The following is a 13,308-nucleotide window of genomic DNA, read 5'->3' as shown; positions in this document are numbered from 1 at the left end:
AAGCAATAGTACCAGCCCGGATTTACCATAAATAGAAAAGGAAAACTCCTCATGGTGTAGTAAGTTGAACATAAAGCTTTTAATAATTAAAAACGAATGTAACACTCACATTCTGCATAGGTACAACAGGCGTCAGTGATCAAGATCAAGCAAAGGTGTCATCAGGCGGACAGTGTGGTAGCAACAGCCATCAGCATCTAGCTTGGACGGGGAGATGCGTGCGGTGCGAACGATGCCGGTCCCCTACCGGTTTCGTCAAACGCTGACGTCATCAGGGGTACGCACCGCACGCATCTCCCCAGCGTCTCCCTGTCCAAGCTAGATGCTGATGGCTGTTGCTACCACACCGTCCGCCTGATGACACCTTTGCTTGATCTTGATCACTGACGCCTGTTGTACCTATGCAGAATGTGAGTGTTACATTCATTTTTAATTATTAAAAGCTTTATGTTCAACTTACTACACCATGAGGAGTTTTCCTTTTCTATTTATGGTAAATCCGGGCTGGTACTATTGCTTATGAGGGTGCACTACTCCTGAGCTGATTGAGGTCTGACCTGCAAGAGGGATCATCCATCCATCCATCTGTGACTGTGAGGATTTCCATTGACGTGATTTTAGATCCCTGTAATGGGGATCAATTGCTTTTGGTAAGAGGCCACACTCATTGATGTTTGGTGGAGGTTTCATCTTCAGTATATCACCTGGTTTATGGGACTGTTTTTGGGACCCCTCTGTCCATGGATTTTTATACTTTTAATGTTATGATGGCATCATCCATATGGATTTGCATTCATTTTAGCTCTGGCTAAGTTTGACCGTATCAAGCGCTGTATACTTTGTTCTTACTAAATACTTTGGGACTGTCTACATTCAAAAAAAAACAAGTTTTTCTTTTGTTCCGTTTTAAAATTTTGCAAATAATCTTTCTTCATGAATTTAGGCCAAAATGTATTCTGCCACATTTCTTTGGTGAAAATAACCCAAATCAGTGTATATTATTTATTCTGTAGGAAAGTTATAGAGTCCACAAACTATGGGATAGATCTGAAAATTGATCAATCCTGATGTACTGATGGCCGACCTCTTTCTTGAGGCCCAAAATTGCCAGAACCATACAAATACCCCTAAATTACCCCTTAATTTTTTTTTTTTTTCAAAGCTTTGGTCTGTTTTCATTTGTTTAGCAAAAAGAAAAAAAAACTGTGGTGATTAAAAAGCACCAAAAGAAAGCTTTATTTAAGTGCACAAAATAAAAAAAATTTAGATTGGGTGCAGTGCTGCATGACCGTGCAATTGTCATTCAAAGTTTGAGAGCGCTGAAAGCTGAAAATTGGCCTGGGCAGGAAGAGGGCGAAAGTGGTTAATAGATCAAGCTGAAATTGGAAGCGTATTGGCTTCCATGCACAGATGAACCAGATTTTGCACTCTCCAGTTTTAGTATATCGACCCTTAAGTGTAAGGCTCTGTTCACACTGGCGCAACATCCGCTCAGACTTTGGAAGCACATGTCGCATGATGTGTAGAAATAAATGGTTTCCTATGAGAGCCAGCTTAACTGGTCCGACTTGTGTCGGTCCAACTTTGAAAAAGGTTCCTGAACTACTTTGGTCCGACTTGGGCACGACTTCAGCCCATTGATTTGAATGCAAGTCTCATCCAAGTCGGATCATCATCTTAACTGGTCGGACTTGTGGTATGCGACTTATGCTCTGAGGCCCTTTAAACCTGGTATGGATTTTGAGGGGGAACCCCACACCAAAATAAAAAAACGTAGGGTCCCTCCTCCAAGACCATACCAGACCCTTTGGTCTGGTATGGATTTAAAAAAAAAAACCCACGCGCAAAAAAAAAAAAAAAAAAAAGGGTCCCCCCAAAATCCATACCAGACCTCCATCCGAGTACGCAGGTCAGGAAAGGGAGGGGACGAGAGAACCCCTCCATACCAGGCCACATGCCCTCAACATGAGGGGGTGGGTGCTTTGGGACCTCGTCCCCACAACCCTAGGAGGTCTGTGGGCAGGGGGCTTATCGGAATCTGGAAGGATTATTTAACAAGGGGACAGCCCCCCAGATCCTGTTTTTTTTTTTTTTTTTTTTTTTTTTTTTTCTGATCTTTATGAACATCGCTGACAATAGTTACAGTGTTATAATATTTTACTTTTAGAATGCCGGTTTTGAGGTGGCAAGTATCCCCTTCCCCAAACCCCCACGGCACGTCTTGGCATGCGTGGATCCTCAAGCCACCTGGGAAGATTTTTTGAGACAGTTAGCTGGCAATGCAGAGGAGACCACACAACAAAGTCTGGTAGAGAACAAAATGGCTGACGACGCAAGGCGGACATTAACAAATGCATGTATGTCGCATATAACCCCTTCTACAGAGGTAGGAATGAACTTGAAGATCACTCATGAGAAGGAAGCAGCTGAACCTTACACATGTTCATGTCATGGTGTAACTGAATCTCTAGGGGACTGCAGATTTCTATTAACGGGACTTCACGCCTGCGGTGACCTTAGCGTTGCCATGTTACGTTATTTCGCCAGGTGCCCCGGTGTTGCAGGTATCACATCTGTGGCTTGTTGCTACATGAAACTGACCACATTGGAGGTGCCGCAGCCTCCCGGCGTTCTGTCTGCTGACTCGGACATTCATGAGTTTGGCTACCCGATGAGCTCCTGGGTGTCTCACCTCCCTGATCACAAACTGTCCTATAAAGCCAGAGAAGTGGCGTGTCACGCTATAGAGGATTACATAGACCGCCTTAAAGGTGACAGCGACATCTTGAGAACTCATTGTTACCGGGCCATGTTGGAGACTGTTATACGAAAAGTGGATCCTACCATGAGGCGTCCTGGGGTGCAGACCATCAAAAAGGCGCACAGACTTCCCTTTACCGAGTAAGTATGGAAATAAAACTTTACGGAGTTATTTATACAAATCACCACAACGAGGGCTAGGTAAGACATTTTATACTACAAGTCACCTTACAGTAAGAAATTCAACCCCATTGTGTCCCTTTAAGTATATCCCACTGCAGTTCATGCTTCCTTCAGGAACTAGATGGTGTTTTGCAAATTACATACATATCTAAATATATCTATTTGGTAGGGATGCCGGGGGTAACATAGTTCATATACAGTCAGGTCTATAAATATTGGGACATCAACAGAATTCTAATCTTTTTGGCTCTATACACCACCACAATAGATTTGAAATGAAACAAACAAGATCTGCTCTAACTGTAGACTTTCAGCTTTCATTTGAGGGTATTTACATCCAAATCAGGTGAAAGATGTAGGGATTACAACAGTTTGTATATGTGCCTCCCACTTTTTAAGGGACCAAAAGTAATGGGACAATTGGCTGCTAAGCTGTTCCATGGCCAGGTGTGTGTTATTCCCTCATTATCCCATTTACAAGGAGCAGATAAAAGGTCCAGAGTTAATTTCAAGTGTGCTATTTGCATTTGGAATCTGTTGCTGTCAACTCTTAATATGAGATCCAAAGAGCTGTCACTATCAGTGAAGCAAGCTATCATTAGGCTGAAAAAACAAAACAAACCCATCAGAGAGATGGCAAAAACATTAGGTGTGGACAAATCAACTGTTTGGAACATCCTTAAAAAGGAAGAACGCATCGGTGAGCTCAGCAACACCAAAAGACCCGGAAGACCGTGGAAAACAACTGTGGCTGATGACCGAAGAATTCTTTCCCTGGTGAAGAAAACACCCTTCACAACAGTTGGCCAGATCAAGATCACTCTCCAGGAGGTAGGTGTATCTGTGTCAAAGTCAACAATCAAGAGAAGACTTCACCAGAGTGAATACAGAGGGTTCACCACAAGATGTAAACCATTGGTGAGCCTCAAAAACTGGAAGGCCAGATTAGAGTTTGCCAAACAACATCTAAAAAAGCCTTCACAGTTCTGGAACAACATCCTATGGACAGATGAGGCCAAGATCAACTTTTATCAGAGTGATGGGAAGAAAAGAGTATGGAGAAGGAAAGGAACTGCTCATGATCCAAAGCATACCACCTCATCAGTGAAGCATGGTGGTGGTAGTGTCATGGAGTGGGCATGTATGGCTGCCAATGGAACTGGTTCTCTTGTATTTATTGATGATGCGACTGCTGACAAAAGCAGCAGGATGAATTCTGAAGTGTTTCGGGCAATATTATCTGCTCATATTCAGCCAAATGCTTCAGAACTCATTATACGGCGCTTCACAGTGCAGATGGACAATGATCGAAGCATACTGCGAAAGCAACCAAAGAGTTTTTTAAGGGAAAGAAGTGGAATGTTATGCAATGGCCAAGTCAATCACCTGACCTGAATCCGATTGAGCATGCATTTCACTTGCTAAAGACAAAACTGAAGGGAAAATGCCCCAAGAACAAGCAGGAACTGAAGACAGTTGCAGTAGAGGCCTGGCAGAGCATCACCAGGGATGAAACCCAGCGTCTGGTGATGTCTATGCGTTCCAGACTTCAGGCTGTAATTGACTACAAAGCATTTGCAACCAAGTATTAAAAAGTGAAAGTTTGATTTATGATTGTTAATCTGTCCCATTACTTTTGGTCCCTTAAAAAGTGGGAGGCACATATACAAACTGTTGTAATTCCTACACCGTTCATCTGATTTGGATGTAAATACCCTCAAATTGAAGCTGAAAGTCTGCAGTTAAATCGTTCTTTCATTTCAAATCCATTGTGGTGGTGTATAGAGCCAAAAAGATTTGAATTGTGCCGATGTCCCAATATTTATGGACCTGACTGTAAGTTTGGTAGGTTGCTGGGGATACCATAGTTCTTATAAATTTGGTAGGGATGCCAGGGGTACCATAACTTCCTTTCTGCCTTTGTATTGAGTCAGATAGTGGCAACATCTAATTTATTGTTCTAGTTCGGTTTAGTTAGTATGAAGAGTGACCAGCCTGGGGCTTAAGTTGGAGTACTGTAGCATCATTTGTAGGAGATGTTGTTAAGACACAAAATTCTGACTACAGTCTCAATGATTGGAGGAGAAGATTAGCTGAGGAACTTCAAAGATTACAGACCTTCACCTCGTGGCTGTAGAGGGGTATTGTGTTTTCACACACAGGCCACTCCCATAATATAAAGCTCACCTGTCACTTTGATATCAAAATTAGCTTCTACCTTTGTAACAAGTCCCAACCTGTGCAACATGAAACCATTCGTTTGACTGCTCTTCAAAGATCATATGGAAATATTGACTTGTATATGGCTTGGTACATTCCCCCACTATGTGACCGTGCTGAAGCTTTGTGATAGGTGGCTTAGTTGCTAGTCTGTTTGCCCTGTACCTGGATATACTGGACTCTTCATAGGGACTGAAGTGCTTTCGGGAAGGGCAGAAAAGCGAACAATGTTGAACCAGAGGCTGGCTGTGGGGAAAATAATTATACTGAACAAAATTTATAAACCCACCACTTTTTTGTTTTTGCCCCCATTTTTCATGAGCTGAACTCGAAGATCTAAGACTTTTTCTATTTCTCTCAAATATTGTTCACAAATCTGTCTAAATCTGTGTTAGCGAGCGCTTCTCCTTTGCCGAGATAATCCATCCGCCTCACAGGTGTGGCATATCAAGATGCTGATTAGACAGCATGATTATTACACAGGTGTGCCTTAGGCTGCCCACAATAAAAGGCCACTCTAAAATGTGAAGTTTTATCACACAGCACAATGCCACAGATGACGCAAGATTTGAGGGAACGTGCAATTGGCATGCTGACTGCAGGAATGTCCACCAGAGCTGTTGCCCGTGAATTGAATGTTCATTTCTCTATCATAAACGGTCTCCAAAGGCGTTTCAGAGAATTTGGCAGTACATCCAACCGGCCTCACAACCGCAGATCACATGTAACCACACCAGCCCAGGACCTCCACATCCAGCATCTTCACCTCCCAAGATGGTCTGAGACCAGCCACCCGGACAGCTGCTGCAACAATCGGTTTGCATAACCAAAGAATTTCTGCCCAAACTGTCAGAAACCGTCTCAGGGAAGCTCATCTACATGCTCGGTGTCCTCATCGGGGTCTCCACCTGACTGCAGTTCCTCGTCGTAACCGACTTGAGTGGGTAAATGCTCACATTCGGTGGCATCTGGCACTTTAGAGAGGTGTTCTCTTTACGGATGAATCCCAGTTTTCTTAGATCTTTGAGTTCAGCTCATGAAAAATAAGGGCAAAAACAATAATTTTGTTCAGTATATTTGATCTCATGTAGATTTTGTAAGTTTGCCCACTTACAAAGAATTGAAGGGTTTATCATTTTTTATCATAGGTGTATTTTTAATGATAGAGAAAGAATATCAACCAAAAATCCTGAAAAAAACATTGATACAAATGTTATAAATGGAGTTGCAGTTCATTGAGTAAAATAAGTATTTGATCCCCTGCCAACCAACAATAATTCTGTCTCCCACAGACTGGCTACAGTAGGTGCTCATGTGGTACACAGATTAGCCCTGTCACTTTATGAAAGGTGCTCCTAGGGACAACTCGTTATGTGTATAAAAGACACCTGTCCACTGAATCTTTCTTCCATTCAAACCTCACCATGATGGGCAAGACCAGAGAGCTGTCAAATGACGTCAGGGACAAGATTGTAGACCTGTACAAGGTTGGAATGGGCTACAAGACCATCAGCAAGAAGCTTGATGAGAAGGAGAGAACTGCTGGAGCGATTATTCGCAAATGGAAGAAATACAAAATAACCATCAATCGCCCTCTGTCTGGAGCTCAATGCAAAATTTTGCCTCATGGGGTAAGGAGGATCATGAGAAAAGTGAGTATCAACCCAGAACTGCATGGAAGGAGCTTGTGAATGCTCTCAAGGCAGTTGGGACCACAGTCCCCAAACAAGCCATTGATAACACAATACACCACCATGGATTGAAATACTGCCGCGTCCCCAAGGTCCCATTCCTCAGGAAGGCACATGTACAGACCTGTCAGAAGTTTTCCTATGAACATCTAAATGATTCAGACAAGGTTTGGGAGAAAGTGCTATAGGCAAATGAGACCAAAATTAAGCTCTTTGGCATTAACTCGACTCGCCGTGTTTGGAGGAAGAAAATTGCTGACTATGACCCTAAGAACACCATCCCTACGGTCAAGCACGGAGGTTGAAACATTATGCTTTGGGGCTGTTTCTCTGCTAAGGTATAGGCCGACTTTGCCGCATTGAGGGAGCCATGTATTGTAAAATCTTGGATTAGAACCTTCTTTCCTCAGCCAGAACACTGAAGATGGTTCGTGGATGGATCTTCCAGCATAACAATGACCCAAAACATACCACCAAGGCAACAAATGAGTGGCTCAAGAAGAAGCACATTAAGGTCACGGAGTGGACTAGCCAGTTTCCAGAACTTAATCCTGTAGAAAAATGTATGGAAGGACCTGAAACTAAGAGTTGCCAAGCGACAGCCAAGAAACCTTAATATGGATGTAAACCCTCACATATACACAGTGAAGTGAACAGCCTCAGATGATACACAGAAATTACAGAAGAACGGTGCAGGAGAAAGCCACTGGATTTAGGGCTTTAAAGAGAGATAAGTAAACTCTACAGATAGATGTGCCCAGGTCAAATTTCATGAATGGGTTTATATCCACTTTAAGGATTTAGAAAAGGTCTGTAAAGAAGAGTGGACCAAAATTGTTCCTGAGATGTGTTCAAACCTGGTAATCAACTACAAGTCTTGCCTTTTGTGCTTGCCAACAAGGGTTTCTCCACCAACTACTAAGTAGTACTTTTTTTTTTTTTTTTTTTGGTTGATATTCTGTCGCTATCATTCAAAATACACCTATGATAAAAATTATAGACCCTTCATTTCTTTGTAAATGGGCAAACTTACAAAATCTGCAAAGGATCAAATCATTATTTTCCCCACTGGCTGGAAGACGGCATTGGTTCAAATACAACTGTTCCAGTACAAGGGAGAGTTGGGGTGAAAGAAAAGCAAGAAATCAAAATAACTCCTGCTTCTTAAAGCGGTAGTATCCCCCTTTTTTACACTTTTACCTACAGGTAAGCCTATAATAAGGCTTACCTGTAGGTACAAATAATATCTCCTAAACCGGCACGGTTTAGGAGATATTTACAGTGCATGCAGCCGCTCGCGCGAGCGGCGCATGCGCTCTGAAGGTCCGGGGGGACCTTCAATCTATTTGCCGGGAGCTTGCCGGAAAATCACTCCCGCGCGCATGCGCGGGAGTGACGTCATCGCGGCTCCGGCCAATCATCGCGCCGGAGCTGTCTCTTCCAGCCAATCACCGCGCCGGAGCCGCCGAACCCGGAAGAGACGGCGAGGGATCATGGCAGCGCCCGCATCGATGTCCGGGGGTCCGTGTCGGGGCTTCGTTCTAAGGTAAGTAATACATAATGAGCTAGTATGCGATGCATACTAGCTCATTATGCCTTTGTCTTGCAGGTTTTTTTTTTTTTTTTTTTTTTTGAACTTTGGGTTTACAACCGCTTTAAGAAAGATGGGGGACACATACCTTTTTCATTTCTTTCATATCTGTCTGTTTTTTTTTCTCTCTTCCTCTCTGTTCCCATCTCTTCCTCTCTGTTCCCATCTCTTCCTCTCTGTTCCCCTTTCTTCCATTCTCCTCTCTTTCTCTCTGTTCCCCCCTCTTCTACTCCTACCCCATCTTCTCTCTCCCCCTCCTCTTTGTTCCTCTCTCTTCCCCCGCTTCTGCTCCTTTCTCTCCCCCCGCCTCTGCTCCTTTCTCTCCCCCCGCCTCTGCTCCTTTCTCTCCCCCCGCCTCTGCTCCTTTCTCTCCCCCCGCCTCTGCTCCTTTCTCTTTTTCTCAATACTTTTCATTCTCACTGTCGCTCTCATACAAATGTATCTTTTATTACATTCACTCTCCCTCTCACTTTCTTGAATTATTTTCTTTCATATCATGCACATGTCTTATGTTCATTTCTCTTTTAGGTATGCTATGCAAGGACTGGAACGTGTTGGGCTGGACCCCAATACCCCCTTGGATGAGGCCTCGGTGGAGCACATGTTGTCTCAGCAGCAGAACGTAGTGGTGTTCTTCAGCCTGGCTCTGTTGCTGGCTCCTCTGGTGGAGACCCTCATTCTGCTGGACAGGATGATCTTCTTACAGGAGAAAGGTGGGTGTAGTGTCAGAAGCTATCCTTGCATATGTGTGTGTGTGTGTGTGTGTGTGTATGTATGTATGTGTGTGTGTATGTATATATATATATATATATATATATATATATATATATATATATATATATATATATGTGTGTGTGTATTATAATATATATAACTATTGCACTACTGTCATGGAGAACAGCTGCTGACACTACAACGCAACAATATTGTACAAAGCTAAGGAAGGGGAGAAAAGTGCCGCGCTATCGACAAATGTAGAAAAAATTGCTAGAGTGTTCTAACAAATGAAGTGCTGCATATGAAAATATACAATTGCATATATCACTAACTATACACCATCAAATAAAGTGCAAAAATTGTGCAATAAAAGCAAATGTGCAATTTAACAGATATACAATGTAGCCAACTTCCATATGTCACAAAAAAAGGAGCAAGCAATGTAAAGTCCTCTATCATATAGACAAAAATGCTCTAAAAATTAAAGTCTGTATCCAGAAAAAAGGAAGGAGCATCATGTGTTCAGAAATGGAAAGTTGTCACCCGGAGTGCGACCATCACCAAAGGGAGGAGTCAAGAGCGGCTTACCGGAGTTAGTGGACTCTAATACCAAAGGTAAAGACTCATTCAAGCAGGAAGTGGTGTAACCCTGATGGCACAATAGTCCCGGATGGTTGTCGCCGCCTCCTCAACTCTTTTATTATGCGTATAGGAACTCGGGTACCCAAGAAAACAAAAAGCATCTTCATAGTGTAAAACCATCAAAGATAGACTTTATTTGAAAGTAGAAAACTTACATTCTCTTTGTAGTTTACAGGCAATTCTAGTACAAAGTAATGTGATCACAAATGTTATCCATGTGGCGCAATGTTATGGAGCAAACTTAATCAAATCAGACGCGTTTCGTCCTCGTAGACTTCAGCTGGGTTTTGCCTAGCAAAAACACAAGATCTCCATCTTCCTTTCTGACAGAGCGGCGGTCTACCTTGTTTAACCACTAAGGACTGGGCCTATTTCTGACACTTGTTTACAAGTTTAAAATCCGTATTTTTGTTGCTAGAAAATTACTTGGAACCCCCAAACATTACATATATTTTTTTAGCATAGACCCTAGAGAATGGAATGGAGATCGTTGCAATACTTTGTTACACCGTATTTGCGTAGTGGTCTTACAAACACTTTTTTTTTTTTTTTAAATACACTTTTTTGAATTAAAAAAAAAAAAAAGTAGTTAGCCCAATTTTTTTCTATATTGTGAAAGATAATGTTAAGCCAAGTAAATAGATACCCAACATGTCATGCTTCAAAATTGCGCATGCTCGTGGAATGGCGACACACATTGGTATCTAAAAATCCCCATAGGCTACGCTTTAAAAATTTCTACAGGTTACCAGTTTAGGGATACAGAGGAGGTCTAGGGCTAGAATTTTTCCTCTCCCGATCATGGTGATACCTCACATGTGTTGTTTGAACACCGTTTACATATGTGGGCACGAGTATGCGTTCACTTCTGCGTGCGAGCTCGGAGAAGCGGGGCACTTTAAAAAAAAAAAAATTTTCTTATTTATTTTACCTTTTTATTTTGTATTTTTTACACTGTCCCTTTTAACAAAAAAAAAAAAAAAATGTTTTTTTGATCCTATTACAAGGAATGTAAACGTCCATTGTAAAATAAATAAGCAGGACATGTCCTCTTTAATGTGAGATCTGGGGTGAGACCCTCCTGTGCATTACATCACATACAGGTACCCCAGACCCTGTGCATTACATCACATACAGGTACCCCAGACCCTGTGCATTACATCACATACAGGTACCCCAGACCCTGTGCATTACATCACATACAGGTACCCCCAGACCCTGTGCATTACATCACATACAGGTACCCCCAGACCCTGTGCATTACATCACATACAGGTACCCCCAGACCCTGTGCATTACATCACATACAGGTACCCCCAGACCCTGTGCATTACATCACATACAGGTACCCCCAGACGCTGTGCATTACATCACATACAGGTACCCCAGACCCCGTGCATTTAAATCACATACAGGTACATGATTTCAGGCATGAGGGCCGCCCTGCTGCAGTATATCTGCGTGGGGCAGTGGATAAGAGGTTGGCTCTGGTCCCTGTTTAATTTCCTTGTAGCTCTTTCAACACACTGGAGTCCACATCTGGGATAACCCCAGGATGAAGTACCGCCTATCACACTGGGTGTGGGCATGGCATGTGTCAGGAGCTCCAAAAAATTCTGTCCATTCCCTATGGGCCTCCCCCTGCTTGAGTAGTGACAGCAGTCGGAGGGTGTGCCATTGTCTGAGACAAGCACTATCAATCAGAACAAATTGTATTTCTCTTTCGTTCATCGGCAGACTCAGCGCTCCATAAATTATAACTAGTGGGTTATATTGCCTCCTCTAGGCAGAAGAAAAAACACCTGGCTATGCCCATTGGCTGTCCTCAGCTGGTATATATAACCCCCCTCTCTGCTCTAGGTAATCTAGTTTTAGTCTGTCTAGTCAGGAGTAAGGCTGGGATCTCTGGTCCTAGCAATTTTCTTCTTCTTTTCTCCTTTTAAAATCTTTTTGTTTTTTCTCTTGGGAGATCTACAATCAACTGCCGGGCTGGGCGACGGGCTGGATAATCTAGATCCAGTGGTCCCCCCCAGCCCAGCCAGCAAGCGCGTTCAGACTGCAGCGAAAGGTTCAGGTGATGTCTGAACTACCTAAGGTCCCCTCTATCCCTGTCCAGTGAATTTGATTTACCTAGGTCTGATTCTATTTCTTACCAGGGTGGCCCTTCCTCTGCACAAACTTAAGGGACCACAGGCTGTGATTCACCGGCTGCTGTCACACAGATAGTTCTCTCTCCCATTTTGCATACAGGTTCTGAGTCTGGTGGTATCCACCAGACAGTTCTGTTTGCACAGTCTTACATGCAGCTCCTTTAGCAGGTTTGGCTCCACAGCAGGATACCGAGGTTCGTGGCGAGGTCACGCGGTTTTCTGAGAGACGCCGCAGGCGTCCAAGGGCCAGTAAGGCCAGTATCATCCTCGGCTAAGGCTTCTTCCGCAGTTCCTGCGAGGAATCAAGAGCGAGGATCTAACAATCATCCTGGTGGCTGTAAACATCCCTTGGGGTTTTCCTCCCAGAGACCGGTTGTCCCAAGAGCTGATCTACCATCCTGCTTTACAATCGCTGGTTTTAATGGCGTAGCTATTGAAAGCCAGGTACTGAGGGATCAAGGTCTGTCTGGATCAGTGATCCCTACTATGATGAAGGTGAGGAAGTCGTCTTCCAGAAAGATATACCATCGTACATGGAAAGCGTACATTTCGTGGTGTGAGTCGATTTAGTGCTCATCCTCGATCTATTTCTGTGGCTCGGATCTTAACCTTTCTTCAACAGGACATTGATTAGAAGTTGGCCTTGAGTACCGGCAAGGGCCAGGTGTCTGCCTTGGCAATCTTCTTTTAGTGACCCTAGGGATAAAGTGGTTCTTCTTCCCTGTCTGTCATTCCTGCCCAAAGTTGTCCCGGACTTCCATTTGAATGAGATCATTGTGTTGCCTTCCTTGTGTCTCAAGCCAGTTCATCCCAAGGAATTTGCTTTGCATACCTTGGATGTGGTTCATGGGCTTCGAGTGTATCTGGCAGCTACTGAGTCTTTTTGCAGGTCAGACTCGCTTTTTGTGGTTACGGACGGACCAAGAAAAGGGCTGGCCGCTTCTTCAGCTACCATCTCCAGATGGATCAGACAGACGGTGACTCTGGCCTATTCCATTAAAGGCCATGTTCCACCTTTCCCTGTCACCGCGCATTCTACTCCTACTTCTTGGGCCTTCCATCATCGGGCATCAATATCGCAAGTTTGCAAGGCGGCTACTTGGTCTTCAGTGCATATCTTTACAAAATTCTATAAGGTAGATACTTTGGCATCTGCAGATGCTTCTTTTGACTGCAAAGTTTTGCAGACTGCTGTTTAAGAGGGGCTCTTTAAACTTTTATTTTTCAGACAGGGCTCCTGTGACCCCGTTAAGGATCCTGTGTCCTGGTTAAGGGCTCTTATGTTTAGCCTTGGGTTATTTTCCCCATCCCTCATTTTACTTTTGGCACTTATTTTGGACGTCCTACTAGTTAT

The 13,308-nt window shown here is 43.5% G+C and overlaps 1 protein-coding gene across 2 annotated transcripts in view; it reads left to right on the top strand.

The window, feature by feature from the left end:
• METTL25B (methyltransferase like 25B) overlaps positions 1-13,308 on the top strand; it is a 68,059-nt gene that overhangs the window by 51,429 nt on the left and 3,322 nt on the right. For both annotated transcript variants that reach the window (XM_082258458.1, XM_082258459.1), the window contains 2 exons: positions 2,168-2,901; positions 8,974-9,158. In XM_082258458.1, the coding sequence (XP_082114584.1) occupies positions 2,168-2,901; positions 8,974-9,158 (919 nt within the window). The remainder of the gene's footprint in view (positions 1-2,167; positions 2,902-8,973; positions 9,159-13,308) is intronic.

This window comes from Pelophylax lessonae (genome assembly GCF_965119305.1).
Source record: "Pelophylax lessonae genome assembly, chromosome: 5".
NCBI classification, from domain to species: Eukaryota; Metazoa; Chordata; class Amphibia; order Anura; family Ranidae; genus Pelophylax; species Pelophylax lessonae.
This window is presented reverse-complemented; position numbering and strand designations above follow the sequence as displayed.